This window comes from Onychostoma macrolepis, chromosome 19, assembly GCF_012432095.1.
Source record: "Onychostoma macrolepis isolate SWU-2019 chromosome 19, ASM1243209v1, whole genome shotgun sequence".
In the NCBI taxonomy this organism is placed as follows: domain Eukaryota; kingdom Metazoa; phylum Chordata; class Actinopteri; order Cypriniformes; family Cyprinidae; genus Onychostoma; species Onychostoma macrolepis.
In genome coordinates, this window is record NC_081173.1 from 10,870,926 (window position 1) to 10,897,901 (window position 26,976).

Below are 26,976 nucleotides of genomic sequence, written 5' to 3' on the forward strand. Positions count from 1 at the left end.
AAAACAGTAATGAGGTAGTAAAATGCAATGTAAAATGTAACATGCATTTTTAATATAACTAGAAGTTCTATACATTTTTATAGTAGATCTGCAGGATTCTGGATAAATTGAGAGGCACGATTTTTTCATCTCAAATAGAGATCAGTCTCAAATAGATGTAGAAATAACAAAAGAATAGCCCACGCCTGTCCATGAAACAGCTTTTCAGTCAATTGTCCAATTGCTTACGGTCCCTTGAAAAAGGTACATATTAAAGAGCTGTAATTCCTTAACCTTTACTCTAATTTTGATGAGAATACCACTTTAAGCCCATATTCATTATATAACTGTAACTTGAATGTTTTGGTCAGCAGCTAAAATAATAAAAATTGTGCCTGTGTCCAAATATATATGGACCTGTGTGTGTGTGTGTATGTATATATACACACAAAAAAATAAAATAAATAATAATTATATATACACACACACACACCCACATACAGTGGGTACGGAAAGTATTCAGACCCCCTTAAATTTTTCACTCTTTGTTATATTGCAGCCATTTGCTAAAATCATTTAAGTTCTTTTTTTTTTTTTCCCTCATTAATGTAATGTACACACAGCACCCCATATTGACAGAAAAACACAGAATTGTTTACATTTTTGCAGATTTATTAAAAAAGAAAAACTGAAATATCACATGGTCCTAAGTATTCAGACCCTTTGCTCAGTATTTAGTAGAAGCACCCTTTTGATCTAATACAGCCATGAGTCTTTTTGGGAAAGATGCAACAAGTTTTTCACACCTGGATTTGGGGATCCTCTGCCATTCCTCCTTGCAGATCCTCTCCAGTTCTGTCAGGTTGGATGGTAAACGTTGGTGGACAGCCATTTTTAGGTCTCTCCAGAGATGCTCAATTGGGTTTAAGTCAGGGCTCTGGCTGGGCCATTCAAGAACAGTCACGGAGTTGTTGTGAAGCCACTCCTTCGTTATTTTAGCTGTGTGCTTACATTTACATTACATTTACATTTAATTATTTAGCAGAGGCTTTTATCCAAAGCGACGTACAAATGAGAACAATAGAAGCAATCAGACCATCGAAAGTGCAGCAGTAAACAAGTGCCATGACAAGTCTCAGTTACTCCAGCACAGAAGACGTAGCTAGTTTTTTTTTTTTTTTTTTTTTTTAAATAGATAGACATAATAGGTAAGTGTTAGTATTAGTGTTAGTATTAGTTGGTCAGGTGCTGGCGAAAAAGATGTGTCTTTAGATGATTTTTGAAAATGGCTAAAGACTCAGCTGTTCGAATTGAGATCGGGAGGTCATTCCACCAGATGGGCACAGTCCAGGAAAAGGTCCGTGAGAGAGAGTCCGTGCTTAGGGTCATTGTCTTGTTGGAAGGTAAACCTTCGGCCCAGTCTGAGGTCCTGAGCACTCTGGAGAAGGTTTTCGTCCAGGATATCCCTGTACTTGGCTGCATTCATCTTTCCCTCGATTGCAACCAGTCGTCCTGTCCCTGCAGCTGAAAAACACCCCCACAGCATGATGCTGCCACCACCATGCTTCGCTGTTGGGACTGTATTGGACAGGTGATCTCTTTTCGAGTCCGTTGCAATTTCAGATGTCGTTCTGCCAGTATCTAGCGCAGGTCACAGCTGATGGGGTCAGTTCAGCCAGGTCCTGGGGGCTGCACTGGGGGGCGTTTTCACACTCCAGTAGGTGGGACATTGTCTGAACTGCTCCACAGCTACATGTGTCGTCTGTCTGGTGGTTCCATGTTTTCATAAGTGCTTTGCACCTCCCCTGTTCCACTCGTAGTCTGTTGAGGGTCTTCCAAGTTAGCCATGGGAGATCGTGCCCGCTGGCGAGACATTCAGTCGGGGTGATTCCTCTCTCCATCCAATCCTGAGCTTGTATGATTAGCTGGTTCCAATCATCTTTCCAAATGTTGGTCCTTGCTATTTCTTTGGTTGTCTGGAGAGGAGGGACTGTCAGCAGGAAAGGTGATGAGCAGTGCCTGGTTTTCTCCACACATACCGCTTAGAATTAAGGCCAAAAAGTTCTATCTTGGTCTCATCAGACCAGAGAATCTTATTTCTCTTATTTGTGCCTTGCCACAATTCTGTCTCTGAGCTCTTCAGGCAGTTCCTTTGACCTCATGAGCTGTAAGGTCTTATATAGACAGGTGTGTGGCTTTCCTAATCAAGTCCAATCAGTATAAATCAAACACAGCTGGACTCAAATGAAGGTGTAGAACCATCTCATGGATGATCAGAAGAAATGTACAGCACCTGAGTTAAATATATGAGTGTCACAGCAAAGGGTCTGAATACTTAGGACCATGTGATATTTCAGTTTTTCTTTTTTAATAAATCTGCAAAAATGTCAAGAATTCTGTGTTTTTCTGTCAATATGGGGTGCTGTGTGTACATTAATGAGGAAAAAAATGAACTTAAATGATTTTAGCAAATGGCTGCAATATAACAAAGAGTGAAAAATTTAAGTGGGTCTGAATACTTTCCGTACCCACTGTATATGTGACCCTGGACCACAAAACCAGTCTTCAGTGTCAAATTTTCGAAACTGAGATTTATACATAATCTGAAAGCTAAATAAATAAGTTTTCCATTGGTGTATGGTTTGTTAGGATCAGACAATATTTGGCCGAGATACAACTATTTGAAAAAGTGGAATCTGAGGGTGCAAAAAAATCTAAATATTGAGAAAATCGTCTTTAAAGTTGTCCAAATGAAGTTCTTAGCAATGCATATTACTAATCAAAAATTAAGTTTTGTTGTACTTACGGTAAGAAATTTACAAAATATCTTCATGGAACATGATCTTTACTTAATATCCTAATGATTTTTGGCATAAAAGAAAAATTTATAATTTTGACCCATACAATGTATTTTTGGCTATTGCTACAAATATACCCCAGCGACTTATGACTGGTTTTGTGGTCCAGGGTCACACACACACACACATATACATATATGAAGAGTTCGGAAGCATCTAAGTGCCATCTGAAATTTTTATCAAGCTTTTTACTTTAATTGCATAGAAAAGGACCTATGCTTTGCCATTAGAGTAAAATTACTGAACCTAAACATAGCAGTCTGATAAAAATGCAAATTTTTGATGAAAATGTCAGATGGCACTTAGAGGCTTTTGCATGTGAACTCTTCATATTATATATATATAAATAAATAATAAACCATTTTTTACTATTAAAATGATGAAAAAGAGTCATTCAATCATTCATTCATAGCCTATTTCACTTGTTTCATTACTGGATGAATCAGCATTTTTGAACAAATCTCTTGAATGATTCAATGACAAATAAATTTTTTAGCAGTAACTTGTCACAATGTAATCGACACAAACGTTATTTGAAGCTCCAATTACTTTCAAAAATTTATTTGCTCTACTTTAATTGCCATCATAGTGTTTAAATCTGAACTATAAACTTTTATCCTAGTACTTCTGTGATAATATGAATGACTGTAAGACAGAAATAATACTGTGTAGTTGAAAGGCTGTTTGTGAAGCTGTTTCTTACCTAAACAAGATCACTGTCTGGTCTCTGTGTGTGATTTAGATTTTTTCAAAAGTTAAATAGACACAGACGAATAGTTGTCATGTAGAAATTAGATAACAATCTTTTAACAATTTATTGTGCAGCTTTAATTTCCAGGATGTTTCTGAAGTCCTTGTTTCACTCATGTTAATTTTCCAAAAGATTCATTCTGATTTGTTGTACTGGTTTAAACAGTTCACAAAAAAGAACCATTTCAAAAAATAATTAGTTCACGAACTGGACATCACAAGGATGCTGGCAAACCTAAGCAAGTGTTGAGATCTCTTCTGAAGCTTCAGACAAGACACATATGAAGTTACTAGGGTCTTTTTCTTCAGGAGAAAATTATGAGAGGTAGGAGACTTGTTCATTTACTCTATATTTGTTCTGCCTGGGAGAAATAGTTGAGATATTAAAGAGATCTCATTTGTGATTTTCTTTCCTGTGGGATGTCAAGACTGATGATCCATGTGAACTAAATAGGGCAGCACAGATCCGATCAGCTTTGAACATAAACTTTCCCTTCTCATTTCACCAAAATCATAAAGAAAATGCATCTCACCCTATTTAGACATGCACACGCTCATTAACACCCTGGATTGAGCCATCAGAGATTTGTTCATCACTCAAGGGAATTGCTTTGACCTAGATCCAGTGGCAACCATAAACAGCATAAAACACAGGGGAAAACAAAACACTTCTGCGAGTCACACACAAAATGTTTTTTATAAGGGCGAAAAAACAAAAAATAATGATTAAACTGTTTTTTTGGTTTTTTGAAGATTCGTACACTACCACACAGTTCAGTGTGTTCCAGTGAGCTAGCTGAATGCGGGGCTAATTTCAAGTGCGTAGGGCTAATTTGAGCTATGAATTGCACTTCAACAGCCTCAAAGCTCTTGTCGTCAGGTTGCCATGGCTACTTCGGGACTAGACGTGCTGCTGAGTTGCCAATCAGCACTGTAGTATACAGCAGACACCCACCTGTAATGTCACTAAAACACACTGAAAGAAGAAGGGGACACAGCAGGACTCCAGACACTGGAGAATGTCAAACCGGGAGACTCGAAATGAGTCAGGACATTCATTGGAAACCCGAAGCGCTCTCGAAAAAAAACTATATTTTCACTTGTTGTACTGCCTTCACTTTTTCCAATCTATAAAACAGACAACAAATGCACACATATATATATATATAAAAATGACCTTGCTGATGTGGAACTCCAGTCGTCGCATGTATCGCTCTATGGTCTTGATTTGCTAGGAAGCAAGAAGAGAAATTGTCAAAAATCAAAGTTATTCACTGAAAAAGAAAAAGCCAAAGAGAAGAAAGTTTTTCAAACAGGGATGAATCTAAGTTCAGAGTCCTTCATTTTCAACACGGCTGACACCTGCGGTGATTATAGTGTCGCAATAACGGATCACTGCTGCAGGAATGCAGAACATCATTTATGCAAAGCTGCTTATTTTTCCTGCTGCATGTTTCTGACTTCAAACTTCTTAGAAAGGTTAACACAGGTCACCTCAGACAGGTTAAGAAGCATTAGTGCGTTTAGGGACCGTACCTTGTCCAGATCATACAGCACACCCTGAGGAAGAGAGAGAAAAAAAAAAAAGATATGTGAAATCAGTGGAAATGCTACAAAAATCAACATTTTATTATTAAAAAATTGATGTTTGGACAAAAACCCTGCTGAAAAGACCATCTTATATCGGCCTGATGGTCCAGGCTGGTTTATGCTGTTTAATGGCAGCAAGACCAAACTGATGAAGTACTGAAAATAGTTGACCAGGGATTTCTTGCTTCTTTTAGCTAGTAAAGAAGTCTGACTCCAGCACACCAGCCTCCAACTAAAACATATGCTGCACTGCAATTAATGACTTTTTAATGAGTTTTTAATTTCCTTTTGTACTTTTTTCACTTGTTTTTTATTTGTTTATAATAAAAAGAAAAAAATCTGCCACTGCAGTACGCCAGAATGTCTCCTATTAAAATACATTCTCTGAAAATAAGTCTTAATATCTTATGCAGTATTGCTTCTCAAGAAAAACATCTCGTTTAAAGCATTTCTACATATTCTAATACATTATTTCATTCAATGTTTTTGAAAATGTAATATTGTGAAATATTATTGCAAAGTTTTCTGTGTAAATATACTCTAAAATGTAATTTATTCCAGTGATGCAATTTTCAGCATCATTACTCCAGTATTCAGTGTCACACGATCCTTCAGAAATCATGCTGACTTGCTGCTCAAGAAACATTTCTTATTATTATCAATGTTGAAAACAGCTGCTTAATGTTTTTGTGTAAACTATGATACATTATTTTAGGGTTCTTTGATGAATAGAAAGTTCAAAAGAACAGCATGTATTTGTAATAGAAATGTTATAAATCTATTATAAATGTCTTTGTGGAAACTATGATAGTTTTTTCAGAATGATCTGATTGATCAAATTTAATGTGTCCTTGTTGAATTCCCTTTCAGTTTTTCAGCAGGATATACATTCTAGAGTCATTAACAGTAATTTTGAGGTGCTTGCACACTACAGAAAACTCAGACAGGGTTTGACGGATATGAATGCACAAGGTTGATTCAATCGTATCAACACGATTTTGAGGACATTTACAGAGATGGGTCCAGGAATACACTGAATCAGACTTCTGAAACCTCAGAAACTAAATCCGGCAGCGTAAACTGTAGTGTGTAGGCACCCTCATGATGTCATATCCAGTCTCACCAGTCTGGAGTTCCTCTTCATGTCTTTCATGAGGGAAGTGAGTTTATCCAGCTCTGTTTGGTGCACCTCTAGATATTCACTGACAGAAAGAGAAAATGACAAAGACTTCAGAAAGATGCAGGGACAATGGGCGTGCACAAAGATTTCATCACAGCCATTCTGAGCAGCAGTGATTCATGCAGTCAATGTGTGTTCAGTATGACTGTAGCGAGAGCTGAGAGAGAAGATCTATGTGACAAGAGAAATGAGAATCGGAGGAAACATCTGAGCAGCACTCACTCCAGGCCTTGTTTGAGGGCTCCGTAAACTTCTTCCACTCTTTTGGGCTGTGGCTCTCGTGAGCTGCTGCTGCTGCTGGACTTGTGCCCGGACAGATGGGGCTTCCTGGGCTTTGAAATGGGCTTCTTCTGCACTGCTGAGTTCCCCATGAAGGAGTTACACCTGAAAGCAGACAAACAGATGTGAACGAATCTTAAGAAACCTGTCAAGAACACGTGGTGGACCTCTACCACCACAAAATCAGATAGAAATAAGAAATTATATTTATAAAGCCTTAGTTTTACCACCATCACACTGACGTTTATTAATCAAAGTTGCTGTGTTGTGCTGCTGCCCATCTGATTTTAAAATTGAGCTCTATTGCATCAAATGCTGCTGTCACTCAACCAGTTGACAATTTAACATTTATTTTTATTTTTTGTTGCAGGCAGCTGTCAAAGATTGTTTCTATTGTGACAATATTTTTTTGTAAACATAATAATGATAATAAAAACTGAATTTAAATTGCTAAATGCTAATAAAATTATAAAAATTAACATTTTTCCTATTGTTATTTAAATATAAAATGAATACCATGAAATATATAAAATAAAAATCACTTCCTCATTACAGTAATGAGAATCTTAGAAAATTAGAAATAAAATATAAAACAGAAATTGCAAAAAATAAAATGCATTACAGTATCATTAAAATAATTGTATAATTAATTAAATAATACACAATTACACAGAAATAATTAAAATAATTTCTTATTTTTATTCTTTTAATTTTGGGGTGAAATACAGTCTTCCAGTGTAAAAGCCAGAGTGTTTAGTGCAGACTTGAAGCCTGTAGTCTAGTGTTGGCATTTTAGTGCACTTCACGCTGTAATATCCATGCAAATAACCACCCTCTTCTCTTTTGGGAGGCTTCAAGGATTCATGTCATATGCGGATAAAGCTTGTAATGTTGTACATCTTCCTCAGTGCTTCCTGACATTTAAAACTTCTGTCAAAAGACAGGGTGCTTTATTAGCCTACTTCTGATGTAACAGTCCACCACATCTAATAATATTCCCGTTTCATAATAACACAATGGCAGTTGGTTGCTCGACATGTCTGAACGTGTCACACGCACACGCACACGCAGTCAAAAAAAGCACTGGAAGTAGTGCTACAGTAAATCTAGGCCATTGTGTAGTAGAATGAGCACATGCTGTTGCCTAAGGGTCATCCACTCACGATGCACTCCATCATGCTAAGATAAGCCAGCGTGCCCTGAACAAACACACTCTTTAATGCTATTCCTGCACCCACCGTTTCACATGAACATAATGAGCAGTTCTTCTGCAGTTCTGAAGTTTATTTTTACATTCCAAAACGTGGAAAGTCTTCGCAGAAAAGTGGAAGCATTGGGAGGAATTAATAGTTTTAAAATGTTCAACGGGTGTGGTGTTTATACTGTATATTTCATCTTCCAAGTGGCAAAACTGATGCTTTATATTGGTCTAGTGGCTCGAGTAGCTCCTCTATAGAGGGGGGTTGGTGTTTAACGCTCCTCACCGTGAGCGTCTCTCCTGCAGGGTGCTGAAGCCGGCGAACGACTGGCTCCTGATGATGCCATTGGGCCCTCCAGGAGAATGAGTGCCAGCAGCCATGATGTCTGGGAAGCGGGAGGACACTCCTGCAAGAGGGCAGAGAGGATTCTGGGTAAGAAAGAAGCCAGTGGTACATATGGGGGAAGGATTGCATTTGTAGAATGATGGTGTTGGGAATGACCAAATGCAAATTTTTACCCAAAAATAAAAAATTGGTGTTAATTTAATCACCCTCATGTTATGAGCATGTGTGAACCAGGTAACTGAACGAAGGGGTGACATGAATGTTTTTATGGTTTCTCATAGCTTATGTAAAAAGGTGAGTCGACTAAGAGCAGTTTAATCACTTTATATGCTTTAGACATGCAAAACATCCACATTTCACAATTCACATCATTAGTCAGTGCTTTACTATAATTGCGTGTACATCACTGTGTGATCCGGTAACGAAATAATGAATCAGTTATTTGAACCAGTTCATTGAAACAAACTGTTTGAAAGAACCAGTTCATGGAAAAGAATCTGATTTCCCCAGTTGGATTACAGGCATGAATGTTGTAAATAATGCTCAGTTTCTTGCATAGACTGATCATTTCGCTTCGTAAGACCAAAATATATAATCAGGAGCTACGAGTATTCATTTTGTTTTGCTTGATATGCTTTTTTTTTTACTCTCAAAGTGACGGTAGCCATTGACTTGCACTTTATGAATCACAAAAGGACCACCGTTTCAGCTAAAAAAATCTTCTTTACTGTTTTACTGATGAAAGTCACCTGCATCTTGGACGGCCTGAGGGTCAGAAAATTAACAGCATTGTTTCATTTTTGGGTGAACTATCCCTTTAATGACATAGTAAATTTTTTCAAACACACAAATAATAAATAATAAATAGTGATTACATTAATGCACTTAACTGAAGAAAACAAGATTATGCATGCAGAAATGCACAGTTACTCCTTTTGTTAAAACAACATGAAATGAATGATAACATATCACAGATTTTTGTTGGGTTTTTGCTTTTTTTAAAAACAAGGTACAAATCAAAATGATGTTACTGTATGTGGTAATTGATATTTCAGCAATTGCTGTCAATTAACTATTTATCAACTATGAATAAGTATATATATATATATATAAGTCAACTATTTATTTATTTTTTTAAAGATACAGGCTCTCTAATGAAAAGATATCCTGACAACCATGACTCTAAATGAAAGTACATAAAACCAGCTGAAAATCACACAGAAAAGCAAGCAATGAGTCATTTAATCTCCTGTGTATACAGTTACTGAAAATAGCACTGCTGGGTGAGAAGACCCCATACGGTGCACATTCAGAGGTTTTTATACAGCGCTCAAAGCCACCTGAGCCCACCACAGATCAAGATGCAGAAAAAGCACTTAGAAGCATGAGGCGGCCTAATGGAGCCCATAAAGACCAACGTCTTCACTCATTTCTATCAAGTGTAATGATCCAGCGAGGGCACAGAAATCTCCTGCTTACAAAAAGCCTTCAAGATCATCCCTGATCTCCTTATAGCTCATCTCCAACCTCTCATAATTCATCAGAGCAAAGCGGGATAATGACAGTGGCGATTTGAGGGTAATGAGGGTATCTGTGATCATCGAAGTGAGAAACTTATTCTGACCCCAGATCAGCATGCAACCTTCGTAACCCTGCCTGGCACTGATATCTACACTAGAAAAGCCCTCAAAAATCTGGGTTTTGCAGCTGAGATTCTCTCCATAGTTAAGGTTTCACACTGTATCCAGGGGCCGTTTGTCGGAGGTAACCATACACCTGTGGGTTTATGCTCAGTGCGATGGATACATAATTGCTTATATAAAACTACAGCAAACCAATATAGCTCTGAAATAGATGTTGTTTGCAGAGGAAAAACAAAAGAGTGTTGTATAACAGGCTATTTATAGGTAATGTTATATTGGTTTTGGCTCTAGAATGAACCTTGTGCATCTTGATCATATGACAACCACTCAGATCATCCTCATAAACAGGAAAATAAAAGGCAGAAATATTAAAAGAATACACAGTAGCATACAATTCTTGAAGTCTAAAATAACCCATCCAATCAGAGAAATGCTCAACAGAATGGTGATATAAAATTTCCATATTTTTCAAAATACGTGTCCCTTTTGTTGTTCTGTGTCCATAATGTTATCTCAAAACTATAAAGTAAAAACTATAGATTAAAAAACGGCACAATTTTCTAAATAAATATTTTTCATATTAATATTCAATAAGAAATATTTAGTTATGAAAATATAAAAATATGTTCTAATAAAATAATCTACTAAAAATAGAATATGTACTGTATACACGTACATTTTCGCTGTATTATGATATTATGTATGATATGATTCTTTAATATAATACATAAAATGTTAGAGTATATATTATAAATATAGTATATTTACGGTTATCTCAATTAAATTAGTTTATTAATTTACTACATTTTTAATTGAATATTAACGGTGCAATGTTATTTATTTTGTATCAACTTAATTTATGCATCCAAGGGTTAATTGCGAAGCACAAGGAAACCAATATAACCAATTGCTTATTTCAACAAACAAAGGTTCCACTTCAGTTTCAAAAACACAAAGCGACACTGTGCCACCCAGTGCATGCTGGGATTGTTCCACTCTTTCTATTCAGGCCTAGTCGTCTCGGTTCACAGGCACTCGTGAAGTGCCGTTGATGTGGGCTACGTCATCCCCGTCCCTCCGGGCACGACGGCTCATAAGTATTCTGAGTACAGCTGCCTGGCACCCAACTCTGAACTCTTCACTGTGAGAGACGGATGACGAGGACAAAAGAACCAGAGAGGGGGGCTTCATTAATTTGTCACCTCCAGCAGGGACCATGTTTATCTGGCTCGTTGAGGGTGTGAGGGGGTCTTGAAGCTAGGCTGGAGAAGTACTGAATAAAAAGTGCGTGTTAGGCAGAGGGGGTCCCTCGTTTCCTCCCAACAGCCCACATTATGTATTCTGACTAGTGTTTTTTTTTGTTTTAAGCATAAATCTAAGTGTATCTAGTGAGCTGCTCAAAACCAGAAAGCAACTGCGGTAAAAAAAACAACTCAAGTTATATTAAACAAGTACTAATATCTTACACTCTGAAAAGATGCAGTGTCTTTAATAAGAACGTATAATATATCAGTACCGTATCAGTTATCGGCCGATTTAACAGTATCGGTCAATACTGGATATTTAATTATTCCTGCTTATTTTTTTTGTATTTCAATTTGTACATTTAGAATACTTTTGCTGTCATCTTCCAAAACACTTATAATTTAACGATACTGTAAAATGCAAATCTCAAAACGAATATTAATTTTTCATATTATACACAAATTGCGTTATGCCTAAATTCCCTTGTATTGTTTAAAATGATTGATTTAGGCTTTTTTGTATTTTAATACTTCATTTATCTAGACAAAATATCAAATTTTAATATCTGCAATTTATTGGTTATAAGCCCTAAAATGAAAACGATTAGCTTATCATATCAGACACTTTTAACACTAGTGCAACTCTAGCTTTAAAGGTATAGTTCACTCAAAAATGACAATTCTGTCATCATTTACTCACCCTCAAGTTGTCCCAAACCTGGTTGACCAAACAGCTGACTGTAGCCATTGTCTTCCATAGTATTTTTTTTAATCATACTATGGAAATCAATGGCTACCGTCAACTATTTGGTTATCAAGATTCTTCAAAATATCTTATTTTGGGTTCAATAGACGGTAGAAACTCATACAGGTTTAGAACAACTTGAGGGTGAGTAAATGATGACAATTTTCATTTTCCGGTGAACTATCGCTTTATGTTTGTTTGAGTATTTTTACTGAAAAACCAAAAATGGATGCGATTAATATCAAACAAATAACATCAGGATCAGGAGCGCTGAAGTGCAGAAAGGAAAAGTAATTTGATTTCCCACGCAAGCACGTGTGCACGGCCGCAAGCACACATGCACAAGCGGACACTATCTGCACAAGTGGATATCATCAAACTCAACCCACACTGCAACTTAACAGCAACACGATTCCAAACGGCTGTATAAATTATAGTTTCTATAGTAACAGCAGACAATGCACAATGTGTCCAGTAAAAGAACACTGTTATCATGGTTCCCCCGCAGCAGGCCTCCTCCTGCCCTTCTGCTCTGAGGACCCGTTGTCTTCCCCGGTCTTTTGCTCTAAGGTAGGAGTTCAATCCCAGCAGATGTGTGATGCTCAGCTGGTCTCGTTCCACACTCTCCACTCTGCCTTGGAAGAGCAATGAACTCACTTCAAACATCCATGCCAACTGTCAGGCATGTGGCAGTGACCGACTGACCCTGTTCTACTCATGCTTTACTAATGTGTGCTTTTGGGAAACGCCGCCAAACGGGCCAGAACAAGGATGTGCAAAACCACATACACTCAAAATCAACTAGCCGATTGGTTGACTCGATGACCAAATATGTCATAACAAGCCTGACTTACATCGTTGCATAGGAGAGGAGTCTTTATTATAAGCACAAAGCTTATAAACAGTGAAACATGATTCTAAAGCAGGCGCATGATGACTGAATGGATGCTCTTGTGTTGTGACCGAAAGATCATGTGGTCATGACAGTGGCTGCTATTGTTTAAAAGTGTCCTAAAAAAATCCAACATTCTTCTTGAAATTGGGAAGCACTTTAAGTTTATTGCCACATGAACACTATTTGGACAAACTGTTCAAGTTTACAGTCCCTTAATAGGAGGTGCGAGCATAAAATATTTAAACAATGTAATCAAAGCATTATTAATTTGATGTGGGCTTCAGCAGCCTTCACAAAAATAACTAAATAAGGGTTAGCTGTGGGTGCCACTGATTGTATCTCCAAAATGCAAACATGAGGTAATAAGCACAACTTTTTTGACAGAGCAAGAACAAACAAGTGAAACATTCCCCATGTCAGAAAACACACAATAAAATGTGACACAGGCATGCCTAAAGATAACAAAAAGTGCAAAGAATGTAAGGGGAATAATACAAAGAAAATATAAAAACTCCCTCTCACTGGGGTCAGTAATGCTTTGTTCCATTCAACTCCATTCAAGTCAGAAATGTTCAACACTTGAAACTCTCTTGAAAACGTTCTATTGTTTCTATCTACATTCTAACCTAAAAAAATGAACTGAATGAACTGAAAGTGGACCAAAAAGAAAGCCACATTTTATACGCAAACTAAGAGACCCAAAGTCCTTGCACAATTTCCATGCTAGTCACAACTGCTTTATTGCTGGACAGCCAGAATGGTTTTACTGGTGACATTTGGGAAGAAACACCAATTGTGTGGTAATGTTTGCCACAATTTAATAAAGTTTCAGTGAACTGATCTTTATTTTGAGTGCAGTATATGGCACGCCTCATATTTTACTCATTTCTCTCAGTTTAAAGGTCATAAGTTCACATAATCTAAATGTAAAAGCTGGAGAGTTTGAACACTCTGATATAAATGAAGCTGCTAAGTTAACATATCAAGTTGATGTGTTAGGATGTAAATTTAATGTCCCCTAAAGCTAAAATACTAAGCCGTGTTAAAATACAAACAGTGACACATGCATCTTATGGTCAAATCCTTTTGATTCTTCTGATAGTAAAAAACAGGCATTTATATTTAAGCCACGGACATCAAACTCATATGATTAAAAACACTTTTGTTAATTTATTACTAAATGGGTCAATATTTGAACAGGAATGCGTGTTCAGCAGGATCATTTGGCCCAACTTTGGAATTAATGGATGATTTATTTCATATTTAATCCACAGACTTAAGACTGCAGAGCACTTGAATGTTATCTAAAGGCAAATACTAAAATGTCACACTATTTTCATCTTCATTGTGTCTGAAGACAGAAAGAAACTTTGTCAGGAGGCCTGAATAACACTTGACCACTGATAACCTCTGAAAGGCACATGAAGAGTTTGTAATCTCAACCTCATATCCATCTGAGCATGCTGGAAATGTCACTGTGTGAAATGTCAGTTCATTATTCAACCGCTACTAAATCAAAATGATGATAACCATTCTTTCAAAAAACAGCAGAGAAAGATAATAAAGAGAAAAGGCTTTTTTGTCATTTGACATGGTTTTTCAACTATATAGTCCATATTCCGGTTAAGCCTTTATCCAGAAAAAGTCTATTGGAATATTTCTGTATACATAATCAGCGTATTAAATGAATAAATTAAGTGCATTAATAAATGCACTTCCATTTCCCATGATTCTCTTGTGTAAATAATAGAGATGCTCGCTCTAGCCATTAATTTTTAGTTATTCTGCAGAGTAATTTAATCAGCTCATTAATTCTCATTCATGTCCTTGACAGCACATAAGAGCACACTGAACTGCAAAATGTAGATTTGAGACTCTTACTGTGCTTTTACACATATGTATATTGATTTATGTTCTGTTAATAATGTATGGAATAAAACCTCCCTCCTCGCTCTGAAAATGTTTTCTTCTGAATTCTAAATAAGGCATTTCCATGACAATCAGGCTTTATTACCTATTATTTATATTAGTTTAATTAGGGTAACACTTTTACATGACACCTACTTCATTGTAATATGACCAAATTGTGATATTAATTGAATTATGTGCATGTAAACATGGTTCATATGCAGAGCAGTGACTGGTTTAATCTGGCTTACAGACAGCTATGAGGAAAACAAGTCAGAGAAAGAAATGAGTTTGAAAATGGGCTAGACTCGAGGGACAATTCTGAGTGATATGTGGATGTTTTGCTGTAATACTAGACACTGAGCCATATTTACAAAGCAGCAAAGAGAGGACAGGGCCAAGGCAAAACTAGAGCTAGAATGATGAACGAGACAGGAGCTTAAGGCCTAGGTATAAAAAAAAAAAAAAAAAAAAAAAATACTGTGAGAGTATCTGAGGATAACACAGCACAGCTGGCTAAAACCCAACACAAACCCAGATCAAATGTCAAATGTGATATGATGTGAATCCTCTTCCCTGTGCCAGCAGCTTAAAAATGCAATACCTTTCAGTTTACAGCTCGTGTTAATAGAAGAGAGAACACATTTACTTGTTATGGGAGGGGTGTTGTATAATCGCATATTTTGCTGTCATACTTCTAAGGAAGTCGATACTTTACTCAACATCACACTGTCTGCAGTGGAAGTCAAAAAAAAAAAAGAATGTTTTGGAAAATTGATTGGACATGTAACTATATTAAGAGTTCTGATTGTTGAAAAGTGTATGGTTTGATAAAAATTAGGCATTTAGACCCCATTATACTTCAAGAAAAATCAAAGTACAATGGTGGCATGACATATCAGACAAAATCAGGCCAAAACAAAGTTCATTTGGGAGTTTGAAACAGCTTGCCAAAGCAAACTTTCCTGTTTTTTTTTTGTTTGTGTGTTTGTTTTTTTTACTGCTGTCATTTGTGTTGTGTTTATTTTGTTATTAAGAGGAAAGCATCCAGCACATAATTACATATTCATCTAAATACCACTCTCGGCAACTCGGGCAGCATCGAGATGTTCGAACAGTAAAATGCTATTCAAATATTTTAAACTTATTTTTACCCCTAAACAAAGAAGAAAAAACTTTGCTGTGAGTATATCGGTACTTGAAGATCTACCCCTAGCCTTAATTGTAGCCCTCAGTGGGGCATAAGTGAAGTAAACGTACAAACGAGATTGTATGAATTCATACAGTTTTGCCACAAATTCTCCAAAATCTGAAATAGTTATGAATTGCAATGAAAGTGTTGTGATTGATTCACACTGGCAAGCTCCAAAAATCACAAAAATGTGTATCATAAAAGTAGTCTATATGCTTTTTTCTGTATTTTTTTCTGCTGTATTCGAAGCCTTCTGAAACTATTTATCTGTCTGAAAAAAAGACATTATTTTCTAAAACTCATTGACCTCAAGCTTGACAAAAAATCTCACGGTATATACTACAAAATATGTTATTTTATATTTTAAGGAAAAAAGAATATAAAATGGGTTTGAAATGATTTTTCATTTTTAGGTTAGCTATCCCTTTAAGCAACGGCACTCCAAGGAACAGCTGTCCTATAAAAAAAACATGCATATTATTTCTAAGTTCAACAGTAAATGTGGACTGTCACTGAGGGGCTATGCCAGTCCCCTACAATTGTTAAGTCACTGAACTAAGTTTCACTGGATTTGGTCTCTCTTCAGACAGTGCTGACCAGTACCACACAAATAAGACATGGCTCAAGCGGAAAACAATCCTATTAGCTTTGGAAAATAGGAAATGAACTGAATTAATAAAGCAGTCACTGATCCATGCGGATACAGACACTTGCAGGTGAATCTCTAGAATGATTCTGCAGTTCAGCCACAGATCATTGGGAATGTGTGTGTGTGTGTGTGTGTGTGTGTGTGTGTGTGTGTGTGTGTGTGTGTGCAAGATGCATGAGAAAGGCAAGAACCGAGATGGAGAAAGACAGTTGCCTCTTCATTTCTGTCTCTCCTGCACTCTGCCAACTGGACATAACTAGAACATTGCTAAAAAAAGACGCCAACATTTTGACTTCTGCCAGGCATATGCAGATGAAACATTGAAACAGCTTTTTGTTTTGAGGACTGAAAAGACATTTTAAATTAAAGATGACATGTCACTTTCAGCTTCAAAGCATCTAAGCAAGAAAGAAAACACACTCTTGATGCACAACCCTTACAGACTGAAGATTAAACTAGGTCCTAAAAATACAATGAAAAATTAAGATGATGAAATCTGACAATCAGTGGTTTGATGTGGTGCATTTAGGTCAGGCAAAAAGCCAAATCCTGAATAAGTGGTACTCGCTAAGACAAATATCATAAATACTACATACTCAGGGTGTAAAACTAAAAAAAAAAAACCTTCAACACTATTAAACTTTAGTGTAACTTACTAGTTTGTGCTATGAACAGAAATGATATCTTGAATTTTGCAAATTGTTGAATAATGTTATAATATAAAATAATATTTATGCTTTTTACCTGTCAGAAAATAAAATAGGTTTTTCATCAATTAACATCGAGGGAAAAACCCAAGTAATTTTCCGAGCTGGTCAGTTTCTACTCAGGCATCTTCAGTTATAAGATGTAAAAATATAGTTGGCTTTTAAAATCAGCTGTAGTTCATGAGGGTGCTTTCCTGTTATCTGCAGTGCTTCTGGGTTTGACAGGAGGGCGTTGACTTCATCCCTGCTAAAGCACAGCTGTATGTCAGGACAGACCCCGAGGAGGAAAGCACCCTTTAAAAGGCATAAGGATTTGGCTTTTCAAAGCAGCTTACGTGTCACAGCTGACCAAATCTAAAAATCAGACATCATCTGAGGGAGAATATGTCATACATGACAACATCCAAGGACCTCAATTCAATCAGCCAATGACACTTCAGAACGAATCCACCACAACCAATCAGATTTCCACACACCATCTAAATGCTATGCAAACAGACAAGGAAAAACAAAAACATTGAGTTCATCAGCTTATGTTTAAAGGATAAACCACCGTAATACTAATCACAGGGCTGAGAGATTGCGATTGTGTCGCTATGCAATAACTGTCTGCAAAACGGATGTACGAGGGGTGTCCTCAGTGCGGTCAAATTCAAACAGACTGTTAATCAGGGGGGATTATGGGATAGCATCCCCACTGATGAGAGCTAAAAGCACATGTCATCTGTTCATGAAGAGAGAGAGAGTGAAGAAGAGAAGATGCCAAGTCATTCACTTCAGATTGCCTTTCTCCAGAAACTGAACAAAACACAAGCTCTGTTCCAAAACCTAGTCAGCTACCTACCTAGACCACCATTTGAAGGCACACCCCTCAAGCAAAAGCTGTTCCAAAATCTATAACAAATTTGGACAATTTTGAAGGCAGCAGTGCATTTATCATTTGCGGATGAGGCAATCCCAGAAAGCACAGCATCCGAGATGAAAGACGAGTCAAGAGAAATACCAATGACGACTGTACATAAAATTTATTCTATTCTTCATGCTGCATATTAGGGCTATAAAATACTGCATATGTGCAAATCACAATATGCAAATTGCAACGACTTGCAATAACTGACTGATTTTACAAACACAAGACATTATCATATCATGTAGGTCTACTGCATTATTTAACATCACATTTTTCTTCAATTCATGCAGCAAATGATTCATCTTAGAAGGGAGCTGCCAATGTAGGTAGTTCACTAGGTTTTGGAACAGAGCTAAACTACTCAATCAGAATGTAAGAAACATAAACCAATATCAACGACACAAAAAAGCATGAAAATAACACCATAAAATTTTGGACACCATAAACCTGATTATGTACCCTTAAGTGAATTCAAGTGTTGTTGTATCAGCCACACAAACCTACTTTCCACTTGATGTAGCCAATGTGATTTCATTACCATGTACTTGTTAACATTAGAAGCAGCAATATATTCATTGAGAGTGCGGTTTGATTGTTACTGGTTGAGTGTTAGCTGACAACAAAGAGCATATGTCAGTGGAGACTGATTCTATAGTAACACTGACGCTCTGCTGGCCTCTTGCTGACCGCGCTGATTTGATTTAGCTCCCTTTACGGCCGTGACGCGGGCCGAAACCTCTCACTGCCCCCTGTCATACACAAAGTGACAGTAGATAAAACCCAGACCTCTTCCATTCCGCTTTCTCCACCTACTAAAAAGATTCTAAGAGCTCTCTTTCATCAACAGCTTCTTTTCTACCTCATCTTTTTCTTAAAATACCCACACACAGGCCCTAGGGGTCAGACTTTGGGGCAGGGATTTGTCTGTACAAGATAACTGGAGAGAGAGAGCCTTTCAAACACACACGAACCTCATAAACTCAATTATATCTCTGTCAGAGATACCTCAGAGATACCTTGTAGCTCAGTGCGAATCAAGATACATCTCCATGAAAACAAACGAAAGCCAGTTCACAATCACATCTAAATCAAGTTGCAGATTTAGCCAAGTGGCTAAGCAATGGTTGAAGGCCTCCTGAGTAGGATTATACACTGATGACCACCAAGAGAGGAAAATTCAATGATTATCAGCTGTGAAAACATAAACCACTAAAGCCTAAAGAAAAACACCAGGACTAAACATTACTGTAAACAGCTTAACAGCAACTCACAAAGCTGATGTGCTCATCCAGAGAACTAAGATTGGATGTTTTTAAAGAGCCTGCAGTAAAGCGGCCTCATCTTACTGAACGTCTGCCAAGTTTCACTGAGCTCTTCCTTATCCAGCGAAATTCACAAATATGAAATAACATGCTCTGCTGAAATTGCCCTCAACTTTACCCTTAAAATCCAAACATCTCCATTTATATGACAGAGAATAAATATGCATGAAGAGCATCAACACTCATTATTCTCACTGTTGAGAGTTTAGAATAGAATCAAGGACTGAGATTGCCATAATGGCCCCTTGTATCAAATAATAAGCCATAAATAAACTCTATTCAAACAGACAATGTTGCCTGACTCAAATAAATGCAAGTTTGCAACCCACCGGCTCAGCAGACTGAGATAAAACTGATTAACCACTGAATCTTTGCTTAGAAATGTCAAACAGAGAACAGTTAGCAGAACGTGATCTAATATGCATTACACAACATTTTTGAGAGGCTGAGATTGAAGAGATAAGATTAAAAAGGGCTGAGAGCTGGAGTGAAAAGGTGGGTTTATTCAGTGAAAAAAAAAAACTTCAGAGATGAAATTCTGAGAAATGCTCATTTATCACTGCTTTGGCAGCTCCAGGCTCTAACACCCCCCTCCAATAGAGCGTAACCGTGACCACCAACTTTTTCAGTGGTCTTGGCTGCGGAAGCATTTTTCTCATTCATTTTCCCGGGAGGAATTTCAATAAAATCTTCATTAAAGAGTTCTAAGTTCTCAACCAAAACAACCAGCTCTGAGATAAATCACAGCAGTAAAAACTTTGCTCCAAAGCAAAAAAATATATGAAAACTGGAACCAAGATGAAAGTACAAGACTAAGTAATTTAAGCACTGCAAATTATAGTAATACATATTTTATGTTTATTGCACAACATTCTGATATAAACAAATACCTCAAATCACTGTCACGTTAGCTTCCAATATAGAAAGTAACCTCAAAAAGAAGCATTTCACATTCTGGAAGTAAACATATGGCACAGTGTCATCCATATATGAGCTCATGAAATATTGACCTGACAGCTGCCAAATTATACCACAGCAGGTTCAAACAGACATCAGGCTGGTTTTCTGATGGCAGCTTGTCTTATTTCATGACACAATCTGTTTTAATCACACCCGCACGAGCCAACAAAGTGCAGCTATTATAGTGGCGAGTAAGATTCATTTCTGCGAATCAGTTCTCTCGAACAGGTTTCAAAGAACCGGTTATAAAAGAACCTAACCCTACAATGTTCAAAATAAAGCCATATGATTGCATACATGGTGCTATCAATTATGTTGTTTTTATTACGCTTTATTAATAATAGTGTTTATTATTATGTCATATGTATCAATTCAGTTTGATTCAGCAATGATTCTGCTTAAATTAGAACCTATAATTTGAATTGACATAAAACAGTAGCCTACAACAATTCATCTACATCTAGCGACATATAAAAATGCAGCTATGCATAGCCTACTATGTGTTAATAAAACGTTCATACAAACAATTAAATGCTAAATCGCTCAGACAGATTCCCGTGAAGCTCGAATCGGAGTGAACTTTTTTTGAACCGGTTCACGCGATTCATTGAAAAGATCCGACTCAAAAGAACGATTCGTTGGAGAAGCGAACTGAAGTCCGATTCAATTTAGGACAGGATAGATTGCAGATAGTTTATCATATGAAAACGCTTTCAGACAAAAAAAAAAAACACTGTCCAGCTTCTTCAACATCACGTGACTCTCGCGCAGTGCCTTACAAACGTATAAAATACAGCAGGCTATCATAAATAGCAAAACTACATTTCATACAAGCAGATAAATCTTGGACTCGGATGCAGAGTTAAAAACGACAGTTATTAATCAGTTCATCACATGCACAATGCATCAAAACAATGACAATTGGTGGTCAACACAACTATGCCATAAAACTGTCATTTGTAAAAGCCCTTCAGCAAACGCACGCTGCAAAACAGCATGTCGCCAAAATGAGCTGTAATATCCACATTTAAATGTGTTGTGGTGTCAAATGTACAGACCGTACTCACCGCTCGAGACAGAAAACTTATTCCCAGTGATTGTTATTTACTCGAGTTGAGCACTTCCATCCATGCGAACAAAACAGCACTTCTCCTTTTTGCTGCTCGATGTGCTGATGTGTGCTAAATAAAACTATTACAACAAAACGTGTTGAATGGCAGCACCACAGACTTTGCCGACTGAAAGCATCCAGCACGACAGCAACGGATCAAAAATCATATGTAGTACACTCGAAGAGATTTGTAGCGCTCCCTCACAGCCGCCGCGGACCAATCAGAAGGCAGCGCTGCGGTAGTGGGCGGAGCCTACCTGGTTTGTCATATTCACCCTTGACTGATTTGAGGCTTGTCTAAAAACACATTGTAGTGTGCCACATCAGGGGCTGGCATTAATGGGGAATGTGCTCAGCTGTCAGAGTGAATCTTAAGCTGCTTAAACTATGTGTCTGTAGGAGTTTTGCATATTTAAAATAGCTCAGTGTGCTTGTGGGCAACATGAAACCTGCACACTATAGAAAAGAGCACAAGCTTCCTGACCACATGACCAAAGTAAATGCTGGAATACTGTCTTAACAACAGAGCTGGATATCAGTGTTAAGCTGAGCTTTAAAGTACTGGAAATTGGGTTCATTAAATGCACCATGATTATGATTATGAATGATTATACATGAAGTCCTGTACCATATAGCATTTTAGAAGTGAGTCATATTGAATTTTAAAATGGGGAAAGGATGAGATTCCATTTGAAAACTTGGAAAATTATGAAATTTAAAAAATGTAGAATAGAGTAAAAAAAAAAGAAAGAAATTATACTCCAGTTGTGGTGCATTACTAACACTTTTGGGCTCTTATAATTCAACTTTGCCATAACAGGAATAAGTTACATTTTAAAATATATTCAAATGGAAAACAGTTATTTTAAATTGTAATAATATCTCACAATATTACTGTTTTTACTGTATTTTTAGTCAAATAAATGCAGCTGTGGTGATCATTAAATTCAATAACATTAAATCTTATTCCAAACTTTTATAAATGCAGTTCAACCAGAAGTTTAGGTAGATGCTGTTAAGCTTACATACCCCTCATCAATATTCTTATCAAGATCAGTAAATTAAATTTCAGTGATCGACTTTCAGTAGACAGACAAGCAAGTTTTATTTGAATTGGAATGGATGGAACCAAAACATTTGGGACTGTACTGAGTTTCACTGTATTAGTATATTATTTTAAAGACAATATAAGATAAGATCAGATAAGAGATCAATTAAAAGGTTTAATTATGCATGAAATATCTCTCTCCTTTATCTTTTTATCTGCAAAACACACAGATCTGTTCCCCAAGCTGAAGTCTTTGCTGTAGGTGGAAGAAATGTGCCTTGCAGGCACTGCACTTTATAGCAGAATCAGCATGACCACATTAAAGTTTGAGCACCTGATTTAGGTACTGTTACTGTGAAAGCCACTTTACATCATGTCTCGTTCTTTAAGTCCCAGTCTTCCCGCTGAGCTCATTGTGGTTAAACCTGACCTTGAAGGTACATTGCTCTCGCATGGTGGGGTGCGGTACGGTGTGATGTGTTGTATAATAGTCGGAGAGGCTGAGTGCATCCAGACAGGCTTGGACAGTGCAGCACAGACACCTCCACATGCATCCTCTCTCTCAGTTGCTGCTCGCCTCATCCTGTAATTATGGCTGTCATCAGCAGCCCCCGACGAGAAGCTATATTTACTGGAGCCCTGTACAAACAGTTCTCAGGCTTACAGGAGCCTGGTACAAAAGAAAAGGCTCTCTCCATTCACTTGCAACTGGTCTTAAACAGGTTAGCCGGTGAAATATGAATGAAAACAGAAGGCTAATGAGCTGAATCAATATGCAGTGAAGGAATGTGACTACACTCAACTCTTACAAGTCTTATTTAGAGATTGCAGTCCACTCGTTCTGTCTTGGTATTTAATTCTGTTTCGCATAGTAAATATAGACTGAGCAGGAATCATTCACACACGTTTGTACAGCTCTGTTCAGCAAACATGTCTCATCTCAGGTATTTGCGATCACTTCCATTGGGAGAGACAAACTGAAATAGGTTACAGCATGCCACTGGGGTCAAGAGGTTACGAAAAGCAGCCAGACAAGCGCTGCTGAAGATCAGTATGTGTGAAGCTGTTGATGGAATGATCACTTTAACAATCTGGAAATATTCTGTTTCTAGCAACCTCGTAGATCTCCCTAGCAATCATATAATAATGCACTAAATGCACTTTTTTGCATGTTTTTTCATTTTTTACAATATTAATATTTTAACAAAACTGTTTCACTGCTTTTTTTCCCTTGAGAAATAAAAAACAAAACATTATGTCATCCTACCAACTAAGGTTTTCACTTGAGGAATGTAATTATTTTAATGAGGCTTTTATATCTTTATGATTTAATTTGTATCACAGCACAGTGATTCTCAATAAGGGGGCCTCAACAAACTTCCAGTGTGGCCTCAATATGACTTAAAATAAGACAGATAATATATGAAAATAAAATGATCAACAATCAAGAGACTTCTAATTTTAATTCTTCTAAAGGTTTTTTCTCTCTGAAAACCTAAACATTTTTAAAAGTGTGATTTCTAGACCTAGAAAATTCATTTAAATGAATAAAATCTTAAAACACTTTGAGTATTTTTCTAATGAATATATATATATTTTTAAAATTGTAAGCTAAAATATTTCTAAAATCCAGTCAAAACAAACTTATTCAGTAAACCACAAACAACTTGAAAATCATGTACATTTATTGGTTAATTGAATGGGAACCTCTTATGGAATCTCTACATTTAATTTATAGAAACTAGGAGTCTCAGGCCTTCAAATATCGTTGGGGTCAAAACACGTAAAGATCCACTAGTAGAAAGCTCCCTATTGTGAGTTTTGCATGGGTAGGAACCACTCACATATTCTTGTAAAACGTATAAATCTAGTTCTAAGTAAATTGTCAGGCCGTAAATTTCCCCTTAAACCCTTTGGAACTGCAGCACTGCAAAACTGTGTATATTTCATGATGTTTGAAGGCCTTCAGTATAAACCTGAATTTTCAGATTATAGGCTGCCGTGCCCTGTGGCTAATCTTCTGCCTTTGGTCCTATAATGACAGGCTCTGATGCAGGTAGCAGCCCACAGTGCCAAACCCACACAGCTGTCTGTGGACAGCCGGCCTCCAGGTGTTCGGTAAGCTGCTGTCTGCATAAAAGTTTTACGGTAAGATTGAGATCAGTTCTGTCGTGATAAATGACATACAGAAACAAAATCAACCTGGTATGATGGATCATGTTTTCCTACTGAATGGTGGTTCAGAGCAAACCAGGAAGTGTTAGTGCTCATCTGTCAACCTCTCCACATTGTGTGTTTTCACGCACCGTGCAGCACAAGACTACAGTCGTAGACTCGTGTTTGTGGAAAGCTCTGCTTGTTTGGTCTAAAGTAGGTCAATGGAGGCCTCCGTCATGATGGTGTTGAGGAAAAAACACACCGTAATGCACAACCCCCCAAACAGTCATTGTACACATAACACCTGAATCTCTCATTGAGCTGTCTTTTAAATGCATTACCCTGCTGCTCAAAGAAAGAGAAGCAATCAGCAATTCCATGTATTTTTGCTCTCACCCTGAGGCCGTACAGTTTGTTCTGTGCGCTCGAGGGCATGTGTCCTGAATCGCTATGACCAGGTCATGGCTTCTTCCTTCTGACACATTTGCCCTGAGCATCACACGCTACATGGATGGATAAACCGTATGCATGCAAGCTGCAGCAAGAGGGGCTAAAGCCTCCGATCTGCATAAGCCTGAACCAACCAACCAACAAGCAAAAAATCTAAGAATGGCTGTAATTCTGATGAAAAAAATGACTGGGGATTTCATAGCCAGCCTCAGGGTGCTCACACAAGCCTCACATCTCACTCCCTCTTTCACTCACCAATAATTTCCTGTTACTTCTCTTTCATTCTTCTATCAATAGCCCAAAAATAAAATTAAAATGAAAGAATGCACTGCAAAAAAACTTTTTCTTAATCATTATTTTTGTCTTGCACTCTTAAATTTGACGTTTTGATTGACTTTTCTTCCTTTTTAAAGATGTACAACCTAGTCAAATCGATTCTTGAACTAGAAAAAATGTACAGTAATTTAATTTTGTCCATTTAGAATCGATTGGATCGTTGTTGTTTGCTATCGCTGCAAGAGTGACAGTTTGTCCCTCCCTTACACGAGTAAACTCGTCATTAGAGAAGAGAAGAGAAGAGATGTTGTTGCAAAGGGGAGGAGAAGTTATTTTGATTAAAGATTACAAAGGCACTTGGATTTTAAAAAATGCATGATGTGCAGGGATAAATCATTTAGGAAACATCAAAAAAAAAAAAGAAGAAGAAGAACTCAGTTTTGATTTCATGTCGACTTTAAAAAAGATACATTCACTTGAAAAAGTGCAAAAGAAATTAATCAGTTTTGTTATTTTAAGCAACTTTGTTACTGCATCAATGACATTGTTATTTTCCTGACTATTCTTTCTTTAAATCACAATCTAACAAAAGCGGTCAAGTTTATTTACATTTTTTTTATTAATTAAATATTTGTTAGTTGAATTAGTTCAAATATTTGCCTGTGTGGTAAGAAGTCAATTTTATTTGTTTGTTTTATATATTTTAAGATACTTACTGGAAAAAAAGATAACACTGCTTAAGAAAAAGAAAAATGAATATAACTGGCTTATTGCTTTTATAAAACGGTGGCAACAAAAATATCATAAAAGACCTGCGATATATATTATTATAAAATCTAATATATTACATAATATACTATAAATGATACAATAAATAATCTGATCTATTAATACTAACATTATTATTATTATACACAAATTCTTTCAGCAATAATATAGTCAGTCTAACTGTATAGGTGATTTATAGATAATATGGACCCCAATACAACTTTGAACAAGGCTCAGCCAGTCCGAGCAGACAGAGCAGTCTTATAATCTTATAATCAGTTTTGTAATCGATGTTACTGTTAAAGGTGTCTGGTGTGACGAATCAAACAGCTGTGTTAAATGCTCAGTGCTACATCACTCACTCACTCTCTAAATCAGCCTCTGACAATGATAAGACATCAGCTGATGCCCATCGTACAGCTGTTGTTCCTACAAATCCCGCTTTGCTGACATAGACACTGACATCATAGTTATTCACTGGCAGCCTTGGACATGTAGTGCAGGGTGATGATGACCGAGCACATTGTGTAGAGATCACAGTGCCAGTTCTGCAGATAACATCTCTACCAACGGCTGAGTTAAAGCCAGACTACACCCGTAAATCTCTCGTCCTGCATGAATCAATACATGGAGCAGCTCAGGGCTGAAATCAAATGCCACCACAGCGAGCTTTGCCGAAGCCCCGGAGGGGATATGGTTTCCTCAGCCTGAGTGCCATAGATCAGGGGTGTACGAATGACTTGAAATCTGACACTGACTTGATTTGATTGACAGAAAACATGATTAAATCCAGCTTAAATGCTGTTCTTAC

The 26,976-nt window shown here is 37.1% G+C and overlaps 1 protein-coding gene across 6 annotated transcripts in view; it reads right to left on the reverse strand.

Moving 5' to 3' along the window:
* ripor2 (RHO family interacting cell polarization regulator 2) overlaps positions 1-26,976 on the reverse strand; it is a 67,641-nt gene that overhangs the window by 20,267 nt on the left and 20,398 nt on the right. For 5 of the 6 annotated variants that reach the window (XM_058753570.1, XM_058753571.1, XM_058753573.1 and 2 more), the window contains exons 2-6: positions 8,121-8,241; positions 6,580-6,741; positions 6,301-6,379; positions 5,124-5,147; positions 4,765-4,818 (exon numbers count right to left, since the gene is read on the reverse strand). In XM_058753570.1, the coding sequence (XP_058609553.1) occupies positions 4,765-4,818; positions 5,124-5,147; positions 6,301-6,379; positions 6,580-6,741; positions 8,121-8,241 (440 nt within the window). Of the gene's footprint in view, positions 1-4,764; positions 4,819-5,123; positions 5,148-6,300; positions 6,380-6,579; positions 6,742-8,120; positions 8,242-21,422; positions 21,639-26,976 lie in introns of those variants that run through there. The other variant, XM_058753572.1, reaches the window with a different exon arrangement.